We start from the raw sequence: 24,940 nt of genomic DNA, 5'->3' as shown, positions 1-24,940 counted from the left end.
AGGTTGCTGGGAGTGAGTAGGCTCTGGAAGAGGAAACTTGGGACTTGAGGAATGAGACTACAGACAGGAAAGGCCTCAGAGTGACCTGATAATGAAGTAAATGGATGGATTTGACATTTTAAATGTTTGTTAATTTAATAAACCAGAACCTGAGAAGGGGTGTGAAAGAACAACAGGGTTGAGAGTTATTGAAGAAAGGCCTGGAAGGGGAAAACTGAGGCGAGGTCTGCTTGCAGGGCTGTCCTTAGGCCATGAGGGTGTGTGCGAGAGGCGGCCACCTAATGACACTTCTAGTCAGTTACATGTAGCACAGCCATGTCAGCACATCACTTTCTTTCAAAAAGTGTCACCATTGCAGAGCAAACTTCTTGTCACAGTGCTATACTGTTCATTTGTTGTTCTGCTCCTGCTGACTGTTAGAACATAATCCTTCCTTAGGGTCTGATCTGTAGCCTGTTGAATTCAATGAAAGACCCTCCCCTCCCCCATTGATTTCAACAGGCAGAGACAACCCGTGCCTGCCAATAGTGAGGGCAGCAGCTTCAGAAGATGTTACTGACCATGCTCAGTACAAGCCAAGCAGCGAATCAGTGTGTGTGTGTGTGTGTGTGTGTGTGTGTGTGTGTGTGTGTGAGAGAGAGAGAGAGAGAGAGAGACACGTGACCCGGTGTGCCCCTCCATGTGTGGCCTCTGTCAACAGGCTTTGGATCAGGCCCTCGTACTCTAGTCAAATAGATTATTTTCAGGGATTGGCACTACCATGTTGCATGACGGACACTTGACAAAGTTACCTTACTTAGTGATGGACATGGAGGGGAGGAGGGGGAAGGGGGTTATGTCATTCAACGTTTCTTGAAAAATTACCACGGACCTCAAAATTTTTACCATGGACACATTGGTGACCCCTGATTATTTTACATCGGTACTTAATGTTTGTATTACAGCCCTTTGAGGTGTCACTTGTCTTAAAAGGCAGTTGAGGTTGCTCATCCCTTTGGAGGATCCAAATCTTTGTCCCTGGAAGTAAAAATGCCCCAATGTTGATTGAAATAGAAACAACCTGTTGAATTTATTGGTGCAGATCCTATGTTGTGACTCCAGTTGTGGTGGAAGTGTGTCTGAATAAAGCTAAAGGTTCGGAGGGAGGTAGAAGGTGGATCCAGATTAGAACAGAAACATTTTTTTTTTCTAGATGACTCTACAATAGTTTCCTTTGGCAGCTCCCCTAAAAGTAGTAACTCTGGTCAATGCAGAGTATGACCACAAGGTGACAAGGCTAATTCAAAATAAACTAAGTTATTCTTGGTCACCAATAATGAATAAATAAAATAAACATTCTAAGGCTTTGATTCTGTCTGAAGTTAGTATCTTCCATTACAGATTCCAGATCTACATTAATCTTAAAAGAAAGTTATGAAAAATCATCATTATTTCTCTATAGCTAATAGTCGTCAATCTCTTTGCATTTATTCCTTAGTATAGCTTCCATTGTTTTGTTATATTCCTTAAAGTGTTGAGTGCAGAATGTTCCAGGTTACTTATTGCCTTTACATCTAATCTGTGCACTAATTGATAGTGACTTACGTCACTGTCTGACTTCCAGATTCATTTGTTCATAAATCTTTAGCCTGTTCTTTTAATAGTTTCCTTATTCTTCACTTTAAGCTGTGACTTCTCTTTAATCTAAAACTTTTCCCCAGTACATAGGTAAATCAGGAGGTAATTGTGCATGGATGCCAAGCCTGATACATTTTAGTCATCCAATTCCATTTACTCTGTGTGATAACTTTCACAGTTGTATCTATCTGCAATAAATTCCTCCAAAGGATTAGACAATCGTTTCCCCAGCAATTACATTTTTTTATTGTAACTATATGCATATGCATTTAATCGCTTTAAAAAGTCCTCACTGGGCAAAAGAGGTGATACATGGCGGGGGGGAGGGCATGCAGGGTCATGCTCCCCCCCAGATTTGCTGGTTGGCTTGTACTGAGCATGTTCAGTAATATTGATGAAGCTGGCTGTCCTCACTTTGCCCCCCCCCCCCCCATCTCTGCTTGGCAATGTAAGGGGGGGAGAAACTTGGTTTTATGCAGAGTTGCATTTTTTTTTACTTCTATTTATTGTATAATCTGTAAAAGGTGGGCCACACTGCTAGATGCAGTCTGTGAAAGTGGTCCAATCTAGATCATATCTGCACCTTTGTGTCTTTATAGGTAAAAGCTCAGTTGATGAGTGTTGCATTTTTTGCCTACTTCACAAGCACTATAAAGTTTGACTGTACTGTCAGATTGAATAGGCTGATAGCCTACAAAAATATTTTGTATAGGCTTTTTAGGTTCTAAAGGTTGCTGAATCATAAAGCTGGGATGCACTCTCAGTGACATGCTATTTGTGAACTCCCCAAGTAGGCTTCATAATAAATAACTTTGTTGAATAATATATGTAGCACAAAGGCAACACTGATTTCAGGTAGTTTCTGACATTATTTTGCTTATAGGCATGTGAGTGTACTGTGGGTGTACAATCCACTTAAAAACCCTGAACTCTGGGGTTTGGAGAAGAGGTTTGCCAAATTCTTCTGTTCCTCCCCCCCCCCACACCTTTTTTTCCGGCAGCTTTCCTTTAAAGAGATCCCATCAACGTGTAAACTGTCTTCATCTGAAAGTGTTGTACCTATTATTGTTTCAAGATTTGTTGTATTTAAGATTACTGTGACTGCAGGAGTTTAATGGAAAATTCTCCTTTCAGTTTGTTCATTGTGTTCATTTGACAACTGTGACAAAGTTCCTCCTCTATCTTGGTGGGTCCTGCGCTTATTGGCAGATTTTCTTGCCTCAGAGATTCACCATACAGGTTGGGGAACAGCCCAGAGACCTTCCCCTCTGGGAGAAGTCACAGTCCAGGTCAATTGGGAGGTTTGGGGGGAACCCGGGCCCGCACTCTACTCCGGGTTCCAGCCCAGGGCCCTGTGGACTGCAGCTGTCTATAGTGCCTCCTGTAACAGCTGCATGACAGCTACAACTCCCTGGGCTACTTCCCCATGGCCTCCTCCAAACACCTTCCTTATTCTCACCACAGGACCTTCCTCCTGGTGTCTGATAACGCTTGTGCTCCTCAGTCCTCCAGCAGCACACCCTCTCACTCTCAGCTCCTTGCACCTCTTGCTTCCAGCTCCTCACACTCACACCACAAACTGAAGTGAGCTCCTTTTTAAAACCCAGGTGCCCTGATTAGCCTGCCTTAATTGATTCTAGAAGCTTCTTCTTAATTGGCTCCAAGTGTCCTAATTAGCCTGCCTTAACTGGTTCTAGCAGCTTCCTGATTACTCTAGTACAGCCCCTGCTCTGGTCACTCAGGGAACAGAAAACTACTCATCCAGTGACCAGTATGTTTGCCCTCTACCAGACTCTTGTACCCCACTGGTCTGGGTCTGTCACACAACATTAGGTGTATAGCCAGTTTCATTGTTTTGTTGAAGCTCAGTTGAGTTTTCTCTCTTGTGCATTTATGTGAAGGCATCTCTCCTGCTGGACCTGAGAAAGAGCATGCCCATGGCATCCCCCAGGAGAGTGCTCACCAGACAGAGAACAGCAGTCTCACTACAACTAAAGAGGCAGCAGATTGGGGATATGCATGGAGGGAAAAAGAATAGGTGGGTAGGGGACAGGGAAGGGTCAAGTATATTTGGTGTTGTGGTTCTCAGGCCTGCTTATTCTTTTACTGAAAAGACACTTGGACCATTCTCCTCTGGTATATCAACTCTGAAGTGTAGTAGGTTTGGGCCGAGGTTCGGCCCTCAGCGGGGCTGTGGGGTGTCCCACCGCCTCGCTCTGGTCTGGCGGTAGTCCGGGGCAACAGGCACACAGTTAGGGGCTCAGGCCCATAAGCAGGGGCTGAGTCCAGAGGTCCGAAACCCAGGCCCTTAAGCAAGGGCTGAGGCAAAGTCTATAGTAGCCCAGGCCCTAAGTCAGGGCGGGTAGCAAGCAAACAGTTAGTCAGGTACCCAGGGTACCCAGGCCTTTAAACAGGGTCTGGGTCAATTTGTGGCCGCCCAGGCCCTAGGTCAGGGAAAAAGGGGGGAGTCTGCCACCCAAGGAGTGGGTGGCAGGGGGGGGGACGCAGGCCCTCCCACTCCACTGTGTCCCAGCCCGGGGCCCTAGCAGCGACGGAAACTCGCTGCTGTCAGTGGGGATCCTGGCCGCAACACACTGACATCGGCTCTGGCAGTGCAGCAGCCAAACTGGGGTCGGCTGCCCCAGGCTACTTCCACACTCCCCCTTGTATGGTACCTGGGCCGTCTTGCTATCGTCGGTGCTCTCCGCCAGCATTGGCTCCTCTGGGTAGGTGGCGAAGGGCAGGCTTGGCCAGTCCTCCTCGGGGTAGCTGGCACGGGGCAGGCTTGGCCAGTCCTCCTCAGGGTAGCTGGCACGGGGCAGGCTTGGCCAGTCCTCCTCAGGGTAGCTGGCACGGGGCAGGCTTGGCCAGTCCTCCTCAGGGTAGCTGGCACGGGGCAGGCTTGGCCAGTCCTCCTCAGGGTAGCTGGCACGGGGCAGGCTTGGCCAGTCCTCCTCAGGGTAGCTGGCACGGGGCAGGCTTGGCCAGTCCTCCTCAGGGTAGCTGGCACGGGGCAGGCTTGGCCAGTCCTCCTCAGGGTAGCTGGCACGGGGCAGGCTTGGCCAGTCCTCCTCAGGGTAGCTGGCACGGGGCAGGCTTGGCCAGTCCTCCTCAGGGTAGCTGGCACGGGGCAGGCTTGGCCAGTCCTCCTCAGGGTAGCTGGCACGGGGCAGGCTTGGCCAGTCCTCCTCAGGGTAGCTGGCACGGGGCAGGCTTGGCCAGTCCTCCTCAGGGTAGCTGGCACGGGGCAGGCTTGGCCAGTCCTCCTCAGGGTAGCTGGCACGGGGCAGGCTTGGCCAGTCCTCCTCAGGGTAGCTGGCACGGGGCAGGCTTGGCCAGTCCTCCTCAGGGTAGCTGGCACGGGGCAGGCTTGGCCAGTCCTCCTCAGGGTAGCTGGCACGGGGCAGGCTTGGCCAGTCCTCCTCAGGGTAGCTGGCACGGGGCAGGCTTGGCCAGTCCTCCTCGGGATAGCTGGCACGGGGCAGGCTTGGCCAGTCCTCCTCGGGATAGCTGGCACGGGGCAGGCTTGGCCAGTCCTCCTCGGGGTACCTGGCACGGGGCAGGCTTGGCCAGTCCTCCTCGGGGTACCTGGCGAGAGGTAGGCTCGACCGGCCCGGTGACTCAGCAGGCCGGTCACAGCCTGCGGCTGTTTCCCAAGCAGGAGCTCGGCCATGGACGTCTGCTCTCTCCACCGGCCTGGGCTCCACTGAGCTCTGCAGGCGAGCTTTTATACTTCCGGGTCAGGGCCGTGACCTCGGAGGGGTGAGCGCCAGACTTGGTGGCTCCGCCCACTTTGGGATTAGGGGAGGTTTGGCCCTCAGTGGAGCTTTGGGGCGTCCCACCGCCTTGCTATACAAAGACATGAAACCAGCACCACAGTTATCAGCTCCCTTTGGCACACGTGCTCCGCGCAGTTTGCACACCAGACACCTGCTTGGGATAAAAATAAAGCGTACTTACTATTTCATCTTTGATATTTTTATTAAAGGGAAACACGAGTTACACAGAAAATAAACACAAAGATGCAACATCAGGCTTTACGTTTTCATATTTCTAGTAAGAGTCATTTATTGTCTTTCCCAGCATACCCCCTACCTATAGGAGGCATTCAGCATTCACAGACAGCCTGCCACTTTGAGACTGTCCTCCAAGTTCTGGATAAAAATCTTCAGTTCCAACCCTGCTTTTAAAAGACTTATTTTTTTCTCTTTGTCCATGGTGACTCGTGGTTAGTCAAAGAGGAAAATTTCCCCCAATTTGGAAGCTGGGATCTTCTTTTCAATTTCAAATTATCTCGGTGTCTTTCCATTAATGTTTCTTCCCTGGGTTGGACAATGGGGATAGTTACTTGAAGCCAGTTTGATGTGAACAACTGGCTTGGTAGGTGCCCCTTCCTGCTTGACTGCTCACCACCTTGTTGTGAGGTGTAGCTGAAGTTGCAGCACAGATTGAGCACAGTTTTCTAAATACACAAATTGTAAAATGACAATCTGTATACATATGTCATAATGGCCAAGTTCAGAGCATTACAAGCTTTCACAAAAGACCTCACTTGATATATTTTATAGTACAATAACATTGTATGCAGTCAGTCGGTTTAACTGCTTTTTTGGGGGGGTTAAACCTTCTTTTATCCCCTTGGGGTGTCTGGCCTCTGATTGTCACAACAAATTTGTAGCTTAGGGTTCCTCCTTTTGGATAGAAGGGCCAATGGAAGTCTATTAGTAATAGGGGAGTTGTCTTTAGTTCTGTGTAGAATAAGTGCACTCTAAGGGCAGGTCTACACTTAAAACACTGCGTTGGCACTGATGCCGTTATAGTGCTTTAATGGAGACACTCTATGCTGACAGGAGAGCTCTCCACGAGAAGCAGTAGATATTTCAGTGAGAGAAGCTCTCCTGCTGACATAATGCTGTCTAGACCAGTGCTTAGGTCAGTATAACTACATCGCTCGGGGTGTGGATTTTTCATACCCCTGAACGACGTGGTTATACTGAAGTAATTCTGTAGTGCAGACCTGTCCTAAGAGTGGCAAAAAACTATTAACCACAATTTATATGGGCAGTACTTCTTTTTCTCCAGACATCTGAATTACAGAAAGGACTGTTAGTGTTTGAAAGTATAGGCAAGCTGTATGGCCCTTGCAGCTAGGCAGCTCAAAACAAATGCTTTCTTCTTTCGAACAGTGAGAGGCTTCCCAGTTCCAACTGGCCCACTCGGCAGGTGCAGTTTGATATGTTGATTTGGCTTCTGAGGCCCATATTAACCTGTTCAGAGCCTGTGTTGGGTACACACAGACCCTTAAATCAAGAAAGCCCAGCCTCTGGCCTAACTCAAAATCTTTTAGATGAAATCTGGAAATGAAAAGCAAAGACAATTTGCTTGACATTTGCAGCTTGGAGGTATCTCAGGAATGAAGCTTGAATTCGTAGTATAATTCTTTTTCTCCCGATATACTAAATACCTTTTGAAAATCAAGGTTTCACTGAGTGTTGGAAAACATGCTTGGTGTGCATTGCCACTGGGGTGCAGGAGGATGTGACAGTGTTTAATTAACTGGGAGTTGTGATTGAGTATGGACTGGATAAATGGGATCATACTTTATCTGATAGCATGTGCTATTATGCTAGAATTTTGTCTGGGTACTGTACCCTTCCACTGGTAGCTGTATTAATGATGTAGCAAAAGGAACAAACCTAGTATGATGCCACTGCACAGTTCAGTTATCCCTATGCAAATTGCATCCCTCATTCACATCTTTCAAGATTATTTTTATATTTCTTAAGTGAGCCAAGAACTTTTTATCAAATTGTGATGGGTATTTTAAATCAGAGTCTGCCTCAATGAAATAATATTGAGCCCATTTCTATGGAAATGAATGCATTATGTTTTAGCTTCTGATGTTCCTGGCAGAGATCCTGAAGATGCAGGGTCCTGCAGGTATAAGCTTTCATCTACTGGAATGAGTATCGTATTTTTATTGTTTGTTTTTTATTTCTGTTTGACAGACATAGGAATGAATTTATGTGGAAGGCTGGAATTTTGTTAGCTTAACTCTGGGGAGGAGGTGCCTCTGCCCTACCTCCCACAATTCTCTCATGCTAGGCATTTAAGTGGGTCAGTAAAGTGGGTTATAGGACTCCTATCATATAACCCATAACTGTGAGTAGACCCTCCCTGGCCTACCTCTAGGATTCAGTTTGTTCATCTGAATAGTTTCATTCTCCTCCCTGAATGGGGAACAAAGCATACCACAGGTCTGCAAAGATGTCAGGACTCCCTTTCTCCCATAGGCATAAGGGCCACTAGTGAAATACCAGGTGTCTCTTTACCTCTGGGCATGGCCTTTATCCACACTGAACACTGACCTCAAGCTATGACAAGCTAAACAATACCACCGGTTACTAATGGTATTTTAAAGTCTTATTCCTCATAACGGAGCTGTGCCTCATAGATGCTGCCAGGAAGATGACAAAACACAGTAGATCTCTGGATGGGTGGTGTTATCTTTATTACGCACCCTTTGACATCCTGTCTCATATCAAACAACAAGCACTATAGCTGTCTGAATTAGCTGAACTTGAATTTTAAACTATACTAAAGATCTGCTGGCACAGCATAACGAACTAGAAGAATAATAAAGAATTCAAAACATCATTAGTGAAAATATCTTTTGATGTTTGTTAAATCGACAATACTTCCCTTTTAAAAAAAAATCTCTTTTGAATGCACTATTAGCGTGACAGCCATTGCAATGCATCAGAAAATACTTTATTAGAAAAATTTATGATGGAGTGTGGAGGTTGTGTTCAATAAATGTGGAATGTAGAGTGGGAAGCTACATAAAAATAGCTTGCTTATGCTCGTTAAAATGCATGATTTAAAAACAGTTTAGATGATTATGCTCTAACTTAGATTCCAAACAAACATTATGCACATCTTAAATGATTTGCAAAATCATTGAATTCTTTTGGGCTAAATCCTGTCCCCTGTGATTCTGCCCTACATTAGGGGAAGAATTTGGAGAGATGGGTCTGCACCCGTTGCACACTGTGGATGCTCTTTCTGTCCCTGCTTGAGAGATGGTAGGGGGAGTAGCCAAAAGCGATTGTGGGAGCAATGGAAGTGAAACTGAGAGTTATGCTTCCTGCTGTTACTGAGGATTTTGTAACTACACTTTTAATTTTTATGTCATGATGATATTTTATAAGAAATAACATAATAATTTTAGACCAATGGTAATAAGATGGGTCAGAGGGGCAACAATGATATTCTACCAGCTTTGTTTTGAACCCTATGAAATGAAGGTAATATATGTGGGAGAATTTCAAAAGTCAGACACTGAGATTAAAAAAAAATTGTCCAGTCTGACAATATCTTGTTGGGTGTGGCTCTTTGTTTTTGAAGTATCTGCTCACTCCTAGGGTGTGGCTCTTTGTTTTTGAAGTATCTGCTCACTCCTAGTGGTTTCCATCATATACAAACAAAACATTATTTTGTTGTTAATTTTAAATAACTAAAAGCAATATTAGTCTATTGGCTGCAGAATTTAAGACACTCATTTTTTTTTTTTTTAATTTTAGGTTACCACATTAGTGAATTGTCCACAAACCCCTTCTAATAAGAAAAAAGGATGTTCCAAAAGAGCCCGTGTCCTCTTAGCTTCTGTGGAAAAAGCCACTTGGAATCTATTGGACAAAGGGGAGAAAATTGCAAAGGAAGCCATTGTATTTAAGGAGGAACTTAATGCAGCACTTAATGATGTTCGTAAAGAAAGTAAGTACAGTACCTACTGTGAATAAACCAGGTGCTTTAAGGAATTCAGTTATACATATAATTTTTGTTAGTGTGTCTATCTCTAAAATGCAAATTGCCTTTCCCATTTACTGAGGTTTGTTCTTTAAAATACAAAGTATATCATTGTGGTGAAATAATGTCCTTGGTTCTTTGGTTTTGTCTCTCTGAGATTAGTTTAGCACTCACCAGGCTGAAGATTATCCAGTAGATGTTATTTGTAGATACTGCACAATTGAAGATGTCAGTTTAAAAAAAAAAGGGGGGAAGAGTTTTACAAATTCTGTACTTAAAAACATGTTATACAGTTTAATAGCGATTCTGTAGTCTTAATGTGATGACATTAGTCTTTAATACACTTAGGCATGGGCTAACTAGCGGGATGTTGGAGGGGGGTGGGTTTCGAACTAAGATACACAACTTCAGCTACGCTATTCGCGTAGCTGAAGTCGAAGTATTTTAGTATGACTTACCTGGCCGTCCTCACGGCGGCGCGTCGACTGCCACGCCTCCCCCGTCGATGCCGCTTACTCCTCCTGCCGAGGTGGAGTACAGGCGTTGATTAGCGGATCGATTTATCTCGGCCAGACGAGACGCGATAAATCGATCCCCGATACATCGAACACTACCGGCGGGTAGTATAGACGTACCCTTAGACTCATAGAATTTAAAATCAGAAGGGACCATTGTGATCCTCTAGTTTGACCTCCTGCACGTTGCAGGCCTCAGCCACTCCTGAAATAGACTCCTAACTTCTGGCTGAGTTACTGAAGTCCTCAAATAATGATTTAAAGTTACAGAGAATTCACCATTTACACTAATTTAAACCTGCAAGTGACCTGTGCCCCATGCTGCAGAGGAAGGCAAAACTACCCCAGGGTCTCTGCCATATTTGGGGTTGGCAATCAGTTAGACCCTGAGCATGTGGGAAAGACCTACCAGGCAGATACCACAGAAAATTCTTTTCCAGGTAACTTGGAGCCCTCCCTGTCTAGTGTCCCGTCTCTGGCCACTGGGGATTTTTGCTACTGGCAGTCGCCGATGGGCCACATGCCATTGTAGGCAATCTCATCCATAATTTAGCAAGCTGAGTCTTTAAGCCAGTTAGACTCTTTTTTCCCCCTCCCCCTACCCCTGCCACTGCTCCGCTTAGAAAGCTGTTCCAGAATTTCACTTCTCTGATGGTTAGAAACCTTCACCTAGTTTCAAGCCTAAATTACATTTTATTTTCTCAAATACAGTAATGTTGTCCTTTTTTTCCCTTTTTCTTTTTGACCTCAGTCAATTTGGGACCCTTGGGGGTATTCCAGATGTGAGCAGAAATTGGTGATAGCCAGGTATTTCTTTGATGCAGTTTTGTTTATTTACAAAGAATGTACAAAGTCCTGTGTGTCTGAATGAAAAGGAATCAAATAGCAGGAAACAGATTCTTTTGCTTGCAGTATCAAGGGCATATTTTTCAGCCTACACCGCTGACTCAAAAACCTCTCCACAGGTTTCTTCCAGGGTTAACACCACGGTTCAGCTGTCTGTCTGTTTCTGGCCTATTCTACACCTAGAATATTAGGTCGGTATTCACGCCCCTGAGCAATGTTAAATCAACATAACCTGGATGTAGACAGTGCTAGGTTGATGGGAGAATTCTCTGTTGGTGTAAATAGTGTCTTCATTGAAGGGCTACAGAGGCACAGTTGCGCTGCGGTAGTGGTTTTATGTGTAGACATACCCTCAGGCCTGGTCTATACTACAGGGTTAGGTCAAATTTAGCCATGTTAGGTCGATTTAAAAATGACTGTGTCCACACAACCAATCCTGTTCCGTCGACCTAATGGACTCTTAAAATCAACTTCTGTACTCCTCCCCGGTGAGGGGAGTAGCGCTAAAATCAACCTTGCTGGGTCGAATTTTGGGTAGTGAGGACACAAATTGACAGTATTGGCCTCCGGGAGCTATCCCAGAGTGCTCCATTGTGACCGCTCTGGACAGCACTTTGAACTCCGATGCATTAGCCAGGTACATAGGAAAAGCCCTGGGAACTTTTGAATTTCATTTCCTGCTTGGTCAGCATGGCGGCAGCACTGGTGACCATGCAGTCCCCCCAGAATCACAAACGAACTCCAGCATGGACCAAAAGGGAGACACTGGATCTGATTACTGTATGGGGAGAAGCATATGTGCAGGCCAAACTCCGATCAAAAAGAAGAAATGCAAATATATTTGCCAAAATCTCACAGGGCATGTTGGACAGAGGCTACACCAGGGACACACAGCAGTGCTGTGTGACAGTTAAGGAGCTCAGGCAAGCCTACCAAAAGACAAAGGAGGCAAAAGGTCACTCCGGTTCAGAGACCTATACATGCCGCTTCTATGACCAGCTGCATGGCATTCTAGGTGGGGACCCTACCACTATACCACCACTGTCTGTGGACACCTGCAAGGGGGGAGTCTCATGCAACAGGGAGGAGGATTTTGCGGATGAGGAAGAGGAGGAGAAGGAGAATGCGCAGCAAGCAAGTGGTGAATCCGTTCTCCCCGGCAGCCAGGAAATTTTCTTCACCGTGGAGCCAATACCCTTCCAAGGCGGGATCCTCAATCCTGAAGCCAGAGAAGGCACCTCTGGTGAGTGCACATTTGTAACTACAGTACAGGGTTTAAAAGCAATAGTGTTTAATATTTGATTTGCCCTGAAGAACTGGGATGCATTCGCAGCCAGTACAGCTACTGGAAAGGTCTGTTCACATGTCTGGGGATGGAGTGGGAATCCTCCAGGGACATCTCCATGAAGCTCTCCTGGAGGTACTCTGAAAGCCTTTGCAGAAGGTTTCTGGGGAGGGCTGCCTTATTTCGTCCTCAACGGTAGGACACTTTATCACGCCAAGCCAGTAGCAAGTATTCTGGAATCATTGCAGCACAAAGCATGGCAGCAAATGGTCCTGGGTTTTGGTCGCATTCAAGCAACATTCGGTCTATATCTTTCTGTGTTAGTCTCAGTAGAGTGATATCGTTCATGATCACCTGGTTGAAATAAGGGAAGTTTTGTAAAAGGACCCTGTTCATGCTGGGCTGTTTGTGCTTGGCTAAAAGGGATCATCCCAGAGGATAGCCACGTGGCGGGCGGCGGGGTGAAGGGATTATCCCAGAGAATAACCACGGGGTGGGGGTAGGTGTGTGCTGCACATCCACCCGAAAACTGCAGCCCCTCCTTTTAAATGTGAAACCCAACCCATTGCTTGCTCTGGGAAAGGAGGGCACTCCTCATTCTCACATGTTATGAAGGCGTTGGAAGCCAAACCCTTGTACCCTTTGGCTTACCATGGCTGCCTGGAAACCAAATTCTGTTGCCCAGCCATGTGTCATATATCACCATACCAGCAGGGACTCAATATAAAAGGCAAAATGTGATCTTCTACCTAAAGCACATGTGCTGTCTGCTGTGAATTGCTTGATTCACTGTGAAAGAGTCTCCCTTTTGTTCTCAGAAATGTATCATCTTAAATTTTACTCTCCCTTTTTATCTCCCCCCAGGTGCAAATGTTTCCCCATACATTCCCCATATCATCTCCATCCCTGAGGTTATCGCAGATTAGAAGGCGAAAAAAACGCACCCGCGATGACATGTTTTCCGAACTCATGCATTCACACACCCCCCGCACTGATAGGGCACAGCTTAATGCATGGAGGCATTCAGTGGCAGAGGCCAGGAAAGAATTAAGTGAGTGCGAAGAGCGGAAGCAGGACACGATGCTGAGGCTAATCGGGGAGCAAATGGACATGATGAACCATCTGTTGGAGCTGCAGGAAAGCCAACAAGAGCACAGACCCCCGCTGAATCCACTGTATAACTGCATGCCCTCCTCCCCAAGTTCCATATCCGCTTCACCCAGATGCCGAAGAACGCGAGTGGGGAGGCTCTGGGCACCCAGCCACTCCACTCCGAGGATGGCCCAAGTAACAGAAGGCTGTCATTCAAACAGTTTGATTTTTAGTGTGGCTACATAAAAAATGTGGCCTTGTCCTTCCCTTCTCCCCCGCCCCACCCGGGCTACCTTGTCCATTATCTCATTTTTTTTAATTAATAAAGAAAGAATGCATGGTTTCAAAACAATAGTTACTTTATTTTGAAGGGGGAGGGTGGTTGGCTTACAGGGAATTAAAATCAACAAAGGGGGCGGGTTTGCATCAAGGAGAAACACACACAACAGTCACACCGAAGCCTGGCCAATCATGAAACTAGCTTTCAAAGCCTCTCTGATGCGCAGCCCGCCTTGCTGTGCTCTTCTAATTGCCCTGGTGTCTGGCTGTTCAAAATCGGACGCCAGGCGATTTTCCTCAACCTCCCACCCCGCCATAAACGTCTCCCCCTTACTCTCACAAATATTATGGAGCACATAGCAAGCAGCAATAACAATGGAAATATTGGTTTCGCTAGGTCTAACCGAGTCAGTAAACTGTGCCAGCGAGCATTTAAACATCCAAAGGCACATTCTACCACCATTCTGCACTTGCTCAGCCTATAGTTGAACTGCTCCTTACTACTGTCCAGGCTGCCTGTGTAAGGATTCATGAGCCATGGGAGCAAGGGGTAGGCGGGTCCCCAAGGATAACTATAGGCATTTCAACATCCCCAACAGTAATTTTCTGGTCTGGGAAGTAAGTCCATTCTTGCAGCTGCTTGAACAGTCCGGAGTTCCTAAATATGTGAGCGTCATGCACCTTTCCTGGCCATCCCACGTTGATGTCGGTGAAACGTCCCTTGTAATCCACCAGTTCTTTTAGCACCATTGAGAAGAACCCATTGCAGTTTATGTACTGGTTGGCAAGGTGGTCCAGTGCCAAGATGGGGATATGCGTTCCGTCTATTGCCCCACCACATTTAGGGACCCTCATTGCTGCAAAGCCATCCACTATGACCTGCACATTTCCCAGAGTCACTACCCTTGATAACAGAATGTCAATGATTGCATTGGCTACTTGGATCACAGCAACCCCCACAGTAGACTTGCCCACTCCAAATTGATTCCCGACTGACCGGTAGCAGTCAGGCGTTGCAAGCTTCCACAGGACTATCACTACTTGCTACTCAACAGTCAGGGCAGCTTTCATCTTGGTATTCCTGCACTTCAGGGTGGGGGAAAGCAACTCACAGAGTTCCAGGAAAGAGGACTTATGCATGCGAAAGTTTCACAGCCACTGTAAATCATCCCATACCTGCAACACTACGCGGTCACACCAGTCTGTGCTTGTTTGCCTGGCCCAGAATCGGCGTTCCACTGTATCAACCAGCCCCAGTGCTGCCATGATGTCCCAATTGCCACAGCCGTGCTTTCAGGAACGTCTGTGTCCATGTCCTCATCAAAATCCAATTCATGCTGGCGTCTCTAAACCCGGTTCTGCATATACTCCAGAATAATGCGCAAGGTGTTTACAATGCTCATAACAGCAGCAGTGATTGTGAGCTAAGTGGGCTCCATTCTTGCAGTGATATGGCGTCTGCACGGGTAACTCAGGAAAAAAGGTGCGAAAGGATTGTCTGCCATTGCTTTCATGGAGGGAGGGGTGACTGACAACATGTACCCAAAACCACCTGCAACAATGTTTTTGCCTCATCAGGCAATGGGAGCTTATCCCAGAATTCCAATGGGCGGTGGAGACTGCGGGAACTGTGGGATAGCTACCCATAGTGCACTGCTCCATAAGTCGATGCCATGGTAGTGAGGACGCACTCTGCTGACTTAATGCGCTTATTGTGGACATACGCAATCGACTGTATAAAATCGATTTCTACACCCACTCACAACAATACTCAGCAAAAGCTTCTGGGCAGATTCTCATACTCCTTTTTGTTTTATGTAGGGGCTTATCAGTTACATTAACTGAAGAGTGAGTTCGCACCTATCAGTAAAGTTTTAACTCAACCCATAACAAGGTTTTACCCAACTGACACCATTCATTCATTAATTTTGTTGGTAGGATTTTCAAAGGCATAGAGGGAATTGTGTGCCTAACAGCCATTTGTGCCTTGGAAAATCGCCTCTGTTATTTTTGTCATGAACTGTTATACAACAAAACAATACTTGTTTAACCAATGTCGCCTCTGTGAAAGTCATGTATATTTCACCTGTGTAGAATCCATCTATATAAACCTCTCAGGAAGCAGTTGCATCTTTTTGTTTTGATGGATCTGGTTCCTGTATTTTCTGTGATGTCAGTCTCATCTCCCCTCATTACCTTTCTTGGTTATGTAATTAATTGAAATGAATATGTGATCTTACATCTTGCTTAAGATAATGTAAAAGATGGTCATGCTTTGCTCAGACTGAATCTGGTTAAATTAACAGAGATGAGTATGAGGAACCAATTTCTCATTATCTTATTTGGAAGAAGATAATTATATAGCTCACTCTGATGTGTGTGTACTCTTTCCTCTTGCTGCTAAAGAATGAGGATGTTTGCTTGGTGGGTTTGGGGTGGAAGGACTTCCCAGTCCCTTTCATGAACCAGTACAGAAATGCCTGGCCAGTCAAACATTCCCTGAAAAGTTCAGGACTGGGAAGGGGGCTCTCACTGCAGTCTTCTTCCCATTGGCTCTTCTGAGGTTTAGGATTCTGGGTTTTTTTTTCTCCCTACCTGCTGAGGCTAGGGGAAGAGGTGTTAGGGGGAAATTATGGATTTAAGTGGATCCCATACAAAAATTGTCAGGTTTGCATAGTTTCTGACATAAAACCAAGTAAACCTTGACTGTTTCCGCTGAGGTGTTTTTTAGGTTTTGCATTCACGCGCACTGAATCTCATGTCAATGCACTGAGTTTAGCATCTCTCTAGTCACGTACATCTGATTTTGTGTAATATTTAGGGTTGCTCACATTTAATTGAAGAATGGGTTATTTTTATGGTAAATAGATGAACAGAGTTCACTGAGGTCTGTGTACTCAGACATTAGTTTTAGGTTACATCATGGAGTGAGACCAAGGAGAGTGATGCCGGGGACTCATAGCAATCAGGAGCTCAACCATAATACTGAACATATACATAAGACCAGACCAATAGACTCTCAGTGCAGTAGAGTTTTAACTCCCTAAAGAGTCATGTAGGTTCCACTAATGTGAAAAAAAGATGGGCCAAATTCTATTCACTTGCAGAGGGGCAACCTAGTGATGTTATAGTGGAAATAAAAGTAGTATTTGGCACATTTTTAAAAAGTAATTTGGAAGTCAGACAGTAACTTAGCATTGACCTCTTTAGAGAAAAATAAAAAGTTGTCATACAAGCTAATATTCTGTCCTTTGCTACATACTGAATAAAATTCTTCTGTGGGTTATATCCCAGATAACACCCACTAAATTCTGTAAGGTTGCACAGAGTATAAGTCATGGCAGAATTTGGTCCATTATGTATTGCAGCAATTCTCTAGCTCTACGGCATGTTTTTTGTTTTTGTTTTTAGTGTGCATCAATTTCTTAAAAGTCACTATGATACCAACATCTCTCATTTTCAGTTAGCTCTTCTGCTAATTTGCACATTTAATTTTTAGAGAACACTTCATAAGCTATTGTATTCCACTTTACATATTTTTCAAATATATGTTAAAGGTAATTTATGTAGCTATTGAACTTATGATCTAAACAGTCCTGTAGACTGACATAATTACCAAACATCTCAGTGGCACACTGTGCTTTTTGCGATAGCCATACAGTTTGCAATTTACAAACAAACTTTATAAAAGCAGAAAGAAATAGGTCTAGTTAAAACAGTCTTAACATACCCTAAGACATTCCCCTCCAGGATATGTCTACACTGCAGTTCAATGTGTGACTGTAGCATCAGTAGACATACCTATGTTAGCTTCACCCAATGCTATCATGGCTAAAAATAGCAGTGTAGAAGTGGTGGCATGAGCTTCAGAACAGGCTGTACAGCTATTCTGAGAATGCTAAGTACATATGCACCTTGTCAGTCCATGCCAAAACCTGGGCTGCTGCATCTACACTGCTATTTGTAGTCATGCTAGCATGGGTGAAGCTAGAGTAGGTATGTCTACTTGTGCTGCAATCACACCTCAGACTGCAGTGTGGACATACCCTGAGTGTGCTAAGCTTCAAGCTTTGGGATACTTTACCCTCTGGAATAACAGACTTCTATCCCCAAAATTGACCTTTTCTGAGGAGCCATTGATAAACTGAATAGCATGCAGTTACAGCAAACTGGGCTCCAATTCAGAGAAGCTCGTACACACCCTAGTGAAATCCTGACTTGTTGAAATTAAGGTGAGTTTTGCCATTGATTTCAACAAAGCCAGAGTTTCATCCAATGAGTTCAGTGGGACTTAAGCACATGCGTATAGTTCAGCATACACTTAAGTGTTTTGTCTTTGAATAGGGATGCTTTCCTGAATCAGGGCCTAAGTCTTTTAGATGAAAACTTAAAAATCATTCTTATCTGCTCTTTGTGGACATGAAAGATTAGGAATAGGGGTTTTGCCTTGTTTTACTTGGCCAATACTTTCCAAGCCTCCACTGCTATACAGAGTAGGAGTCACTGGTTACTTGCCTCCTTCTACTCAAGGAATGGCTGCATTTCAGAACTTGTGCGGAATGTTTATGGTTTCTGAACTTTTGGCATGAAAAGATGAATGTCAGATATTATTAACTGTCACACATACTCAGCTGCGGCCTTTTAAAAAAATCACTCATTATGGAGCACTCTTAAAATTTTAGCCCATCAATTCCAGTCATGTAACACAAGATAAGAAAACATAGTTTTATTGACTTTTATACATAGATAATATAGAAATAGTCAGACTTTGAAATTATTTATTGACTCTGAGCCAAGACCAGAGATGACTACAAAAATAAATACATAAAGTAGATTACCTACAGCTCATATATTTTAAAAGAAAGTTAATTCAGTGTTATCTCCTATTATTATACAACGACAAATTAAGTGTTCACAAGCAATTTTCCTCCAAGGATTTGTTGAACTGTTCAAGTTAATATTAAGGAGCTGAACTACAGTACAATACATGCTAGTTTGTTAACACTGCAAACATTTTTAGTTCTTTGCAGCTGTATATTGGGTTTAACTTGTGGTATGCCACCTAGATCATAACTTCATTGCCTATTACTCATGTCACATTCTGCTGCTGTTAGAGGTCTTATGTTATTTACTTTAGTGTCTTTGGAAGATGTACATCATAAATCCTGATAAGCTATGTATGTAGGTGGGCACACATCATGTATGTCACAGCATACAGTTTTTAATTTTCTCTGGGCATCATTTTTTATGGTGACAGCCAAGTAATTTATTTGTACGCCTTTTCATAAATTATAACGTGTCTGCAACTAGCTTCAGTTTTTATGGGGTGATCATACTGGAATTTTAAAATTATCTGGATAACTTGGATTTGGGCTGAGCTAAGTTATCTGTCCCTTAGTTGCAGACCAACAGCAAGAAGGTACAAATGCAGTCTCTCATCTGCTTGCATTTCAGCTGATGTCACTCAATAAGGTTCTTCAAGTGCTGAGGAATTTGTGAATTGTGACACATGAGTCTGATCCTGGTTTCTTTTGACTGGTGAAGACCAGCATAGAGGTGCTGGACTCACTTTTGGAGTTCACTTTTGGAATCCTATATATTATTACTCAAGAAAAAAACTTGTATACATTGAACTACTCTTCTTTTTTCTTTAACAAACATTTTAGATTGTAAGTATCAAACTACAGTTTGCATTTAAACTTGGTTTGAGCTGATATTTAACTATTTTTAAAATAGAACAACAATGTAGTTTATCACGAGGATAATGACTCTTGTGGATATGTGATAATTTTTTTCCAAACAGAGCTGTTCAGGCTTAGCTAAAATGTTTGGTATTTCTTGCTATTACTTACAGGCTATATATGGTCTCAAAGACAACAGCTGTTGCCTACATTATTTCCATCTATTGCCGTGTTGATAGCGCATGCGTTTAGCTGCTATCATGTCACAAGTGGGTTCTTAGATAAGCTTTGTCATAAATAACATAATCGCTTAGAAATAACTATTGCATAGTTCTGTTACTGTTTGAAAATAAATGAGAAAATCTGGATCTGACATTTTGAATTTTCCTATGCAGTGTGTTCTTATCAAAGAAAATTCCTGAGGAAACAATTTCACTGTACTCAAAAAAGGTATTTCAAAGAAATTACTCATTGCTGTAGGAAAAACTGGAGATGGTATCATAAAGAAATTTGCTCAAAGGAATGGGACAGTGGCTTATGATTTATACTATACTCTTATTCCCCCGTGAATCCCCCAAAATAAGACAGAGCTCAGGCCCCCTGCTCCTGCAATGAGATCTGCACTAGTGGACCCTGAACTCATATGGAGCCCCACTCAGGTCAGAATTCACAGGGCACAATTGTAGCTTGAAGTCACCTCTGTTCTTACCTCCTTTCCTACAGCCAAGGCCTGTTCCAAAGTCGACAGGAGTCAATGGAAAAAAAGATGCCAATGATTCTAGTGGACATTGGATCAGGCACCCCCATGCAGGTAAGGTAAGTAATGAAGAACTTGGCCCAGGAAGTGTCAATGGGGTGTAAGTGACAGTTCTGATTACACATTAGGCAACCAGCAGTTTGCAGAGTGGAGGTGGAGATTCCTAGTGTGAAGGATTTAAATAATTGCCATGCAACAGAACAAACAGGTGTCTGAACAGGGCTGGAAAGCCTTGAGTGGCAGCAGACATCTGGTGTATACATCCTTTAACCTCTACATGTAGCTGCTGTGGGAAACTCCATGGTATCAAATGCCAGTATTATGCAGAGGAGCCCCATCTTTTTCCCTTTGCACCATTTTCTAACTGGCTGAAACTGAAACGTGGGCAAGTTGAACATATTTGTGGGAAGCAAAAACACTTTGAAGATCTAGCAACTAGTATCTCATCCTCCATTAAAGGCCTCAGATTGTCACACTGGAGTGCAGCATAGGTGTATTGCTAGTCACCTTGCTGCTACTGGACACAAAGAATGAGAAAAGCGAACATGCTTTCCTCCATCCATAATTAGCCAGAAGATTGTATCAGATATGGAACTGCCCACAGTGATACCTTTGTGACTTCCAGGTTGGACTACCACGCTATGCCTATATATGTAAAAATATAAAATAAAATAGCTTCAGTTAGTACAGATTGCACCAATCCACCTACCTGAAAGACCAGCTGTAAAGAGCCCATCAACCTGGTGCTTTGCTCATTACACTGGGAATACCAGGACAAATTCAAGGCCTTGGTGCTAATCTTCAAAGCCTTCCATGTAACTGGTCCCACATACCTCAGCGGGCAACTCTCTCATTGAGACGATGAGGTCCTTTGACAACTATGTTCCTCAGGAACGATAAAGTTGTCAGCATCAAGTATGAAATTCATGAGTGGGTGACAAGACTTCCTTCCAAATGTTTGGAACTCCTTGTGGGTGGAGAGATGCATAACTACAAATTCACTGCCTTCAACTTCACTTCCCCACAGCTGCACCTAAAAATAGGATGTGACCAAAAAAAAAAAAAAAAGAGAGAGAAAGCAAAAAGGGTGTGTTATGGGGCAACTGGCCCTTAAGTGAGAGTTTATGCCATTACACCTGAACTTACTTACCTGGTTGATTAAAAGGAGGGCACCAGAGCTTCATCAGGGACAGAAGGCCTTCTAGAAAGCTGGGGAGCTCCTAAAAGAAGCAGTCTAGTAAACCTTCAAGGAGCCAGCCTGAAAGTTAGGGAGACTGCAATCCAGGAAAAGGGTCCTGAGTATCCTTATGGCTCTAATGGAAAGATGGATGAGGCTTACGTTTTGGTTCTGGTCAGTTGAAGATATCAGAGGGAAGAGGGACTGTGTTTGCCTGAAGAGAGACTGTGTCTGTCCCAGTGAGAGGATGGGAAAAGACAGTTTTATAATTACAATGTGCTAATAAACTAGTCCTGAGAAGGGGTTTATTATGTGACTCTAGCCCTGCTTGTATGTTAAAATGCCTGGGGAGAAAGGAAACAGAGGACAGGTGCTGCTGAGCTAACAAGGACCAGTAGGGGATGCTGCAGAGCAGACCTATACATCTACAGGAAGAGAGAGGAGAGAAGTAGTAGGAACAGATGGAGGAGATAGAGAAGGAAGTAGGTTAAAACAACTAAGAAAACCCCCTCTAGTCTTGACTGCCTTGTCTGAAGCAGGAAGGAGTATTAGATCACTACCCTAATGTGATTTTTGGTTATCTCTTGGGAAGCACTCAGACATTGTTGTGCACTGTATAGGAACCCAGACAGACAGAGTGCTGCTTGCCATTGGCTAACAGCCAGCAAGCAGATCTGTCAGTTATCTGTGAATTGCAAAATGTGGTAGACTCATGGTTTCTTTGTTTCCTGGGGTCTTTCCATGTTGCTTTTTTGACATCCTTACTCTAGGGTAGGGATTAGTAAGGGTGCTACTACTGCCTGTGGCTGGACTGTATTTTTACCACTAGTTGTTCTGTTACTGACCCACCTACTGTAAGTTCACACATACATTTACACACAGCTTGGTATTGTCATCCTTGTCTCTGTGCTGGCAATCATTCTCATTGTTGGTGACAATTGGAAGCAGTGAGAAATAACAGCTGCTCCATCTTTATGGCATATTATAGTGAAGCAGGAGGGAGGTGATATTGTGTGGTGCTGTTGGCTGCTTGTTGCATTTTAGGACAGTTTTTAACACCCTGTATGTGGGATAGCTTGTGTGTGTGTGGTGTTCTTCCTACTACTTGTAATACTTGCTCATATCTCCTTTTCTTGCCTCACATACCTTCTTTTTCTGGTTCCTCTTCCATTCTATACCCATTCCTCTTGGCCCTCTCAATCTAGGTCCAGTAACTCTCCCTTTGAACTATTCCTGAAAGCCTCTAGCATGCTGGTTACACCACTTAAGCTATTGTAACCTATTTTAGGTGCTTTTGAACCTGCCTGCACTCATGCATTCACTGTCATGTCAGTGGTTTGATTCAATATGAATAAAAGTCCATGTGGCTTGTGATGCTGGCAGACCAGGTGCCAGTTCTTGCCCAGGCTGTAAGCATCAGGTAAGCACTGACAAATTCATAGCTGGAAACCAAACCAGCTCACTTGTATGTTAGTATTGTTCATGATAGGTATTAAACTTGCAGGGATGTGTTAAAATGTTTAGTCTCTATAAAATGCTTGTCAGTTGCTACATGCATTAATCTTATTTGTAACATCTGTAACCCATGCTATAAGGTAATATGTAAGGTTTACTTTATAACTGTAAAAATGCCTGTTCTGAACCTGTCAGCCCAGGTCAAAAGAGTGCTTCCCTCATCCATCAAGAAAGGCTATCAAAATTAAGTGGGCCATCATGAAACAATATGATACAAAGATTGGGTTGATTGTCCTCTTACACCCATAAAGGTGCTACAGCGCATCCCATCAGCTTGAATTCTGGAAGAAGGAAATAAAGATAGCTGACATGAAAATAAATCTCTTTGCTGTTTGGACACTCACAGGGAGGGAGCTAGGAAACAAAAGCTTAGATCACCAGGGTCAACCTGGGTTAGCCCTAAAAGTTCTTCAGTACTGACAGATTACTACAACTCTGTCACCTTTTTGGAATCATACACTGTAACTCATTTGTGTGTATATGTTGCCAGCTTTAACCAGTAAATAACTCTCATTTCTGCCCCCCTCCTCAGTTAATAAATCCTTAGTTAGTTTTACCATAGGATTGGCTTATAAGTGTTGTCTTTGGTGTGAGATCTAAAGTACAAATTGACCTTGGGTAAATGACTGGTCTCTTGAGACTGGGAGCAATCTGAATATTTTGTGATCTTTTTAAGTGACTGTTTATCACTTAGTTCAGCTTGCCTGGGTTACTAGGTAGACTGGAGATCCCAAGGCAACTGACTCCATAGTAAGACTGTTGTTGTGATCCAGGAGTTCATATTTGTTACTGGTGTGGTGAAATCTAATTATGGAACATACAGCTGGTTTGGGATGTCAGCCTTGCTTTTCGACAGTCTGCTTTGAGGTTGGCACTCAGTCGTGAACCATTACAGACATTGTGACATGGTGGTATTGTCAGGGTCACAGTATAGCTTCACCACAAGTTGGATTCCTGTTGAGAAAATACTAGCATCATTCACTTTTCCAAGCTTGGCTAGAATCACTGCAATCATATTCTGTGTATTATAAGGGGTTGTCTAGCTCTGACTCACATCTGAGTAGAGATTAAGAAACCAAAACTCCTGGACATGAATAAGGAATGAATTACAAACCTGGTTTTATACCATATTTCATCAAAGCACGGTGGTTGCTAAAATTCTGTGCAGTGATTAACTATTACATTTAAACTGGAAGCAGAGGTATTTAACTAAATTCATGTAATTTGGCAAATTTTACAAACAGCATTAAGTTAAAAAGACAAAAGACATTTCAAATCATTGGTCTTCCAGTTTCAATTCTGTTACTCATAGGAAAATCTCTTGAATTTTCCAACAAAATAATGGTTTAGGTTCCTATTCAGCCCACAGAGTACCTGGTCTTATGTGCATAACCTCAAGACTGGACAAGTCGTTTGCATGTCAGGCTGAGCTATTCTGAGTGAGGGGGGAAACAAACCCACCCTTTGTGAGAGAGGGATTTGGGGAGCTGTTTGTGGCTGTCAAGCCTAGGAAATTTTAGCAAAATATTGCAAGGATTTCCCTTCTCCCTACGTCAGCTCATTCAAACACTCTGACACCTCCCTAACTCATTCCCTGACCCACTCACCACTTACCCCCACTCAGTCATTAATCCACTGACTCACCATTTATCCTTGACTAATTATACATCCTCTTCCACCAAACACAATTATTTCCCCCTTTCCAACCAATTATTTTTTCTCTCTCTCCCACTTGCCTCCCTACATTAATTTTTCTCTCTCCCCCTTATCTTTTCCCTAAATTCTCTGTTGTGCTCCACTAAACCTATTAGCTCTCAATAACAGCTCTTCAAAGCTGCAGCAGTTGCTTGGTGTGGGAAGTGCGAGTCACTAGAAAACCAGACCCAATGTAGTGACTTGCCTCTCCTTTATATCAGTGTAATATTTAACAGAACATTTATACATTACTTAAATATAATGGGCTAGATTCACAGCTACTCTTTGGCTGCTTTGATAATATAAAGCAGCTGTAAACCTAGTTTAACCCGCCAGTTAAGCTGAGTTTATGGCTGCTTTGCTTTGCTGGAATGGCACAAAGCATATCGGTGAATCTGGTCCAGTGCCATCCTCACAAGTAAATGTATAACAAGTCATTATACTGCATACTATTCCCGCCCCCCCTCGACATAAACACTGAAAACATTTTTTTAAAAAGCCCCTAAATGTATGTTCATTTCTATTAGTAGTTTGCACCCTCACTTGGGGATGAATCCTTGAAGACCCAGGTGGGGAGCTGTTTAAAATTCAAGCCTTATATTTTAATTGGACCATAAATCTATATTGTTAAACTTTACTGTTGTATTAAAATGCTGCATGTACCAGTTTCCT

The 24,940-nt window shown here is 43.8% G+C and overlaps 1 protein-coding gene across 17 annotated transcripts in view; it reads left to right on the top strand.

The window, feature by feature from the left end:
* Nucleotides 1-24,940, top strand: part of CTNNA3 (catenin alpha 3) — a 939,042-nt gene that overhangs the window by 18,231 nt on the left and 895,871 nt on the right. For all 17 annotated transcript variants that reach the window (XR_010589482.1, XM_065553430.1, XM_065553429.1 and 14 more), the window contains exon 3: nt 9,201-9,393. Coding sequence is in view for 16 of the 17 variants with exons in the window: in XM_065553430.1 (XP_065409502.1) it covers nt 9,201-9,393 (193 nt within the window). In the remaining variant the exon portion in view is untranslated. The remainder of the gene's footprint in view (nt 1-9,200; nt 9,394-24,940) is intronic.

The sequence above is a fragment of the Chrysemys picta genome, chromosome 7, assembly GCF_011386835.1.
Source record: "Chrysemys picta bellii isolate R12L10 chromosome 7, ASM1138683v2, whole genome shotgun sequence".
Taxonomy (NCBI): Eukaryota; Metazoa; Chordata; order Testudines; family Emydidae; genus Chrysemys; species Chrysemys picta.
Note: the sequence above shows the minus strand (reverse complement) of the source record. Positions and strands in the feature narration are given on the sequence as shown.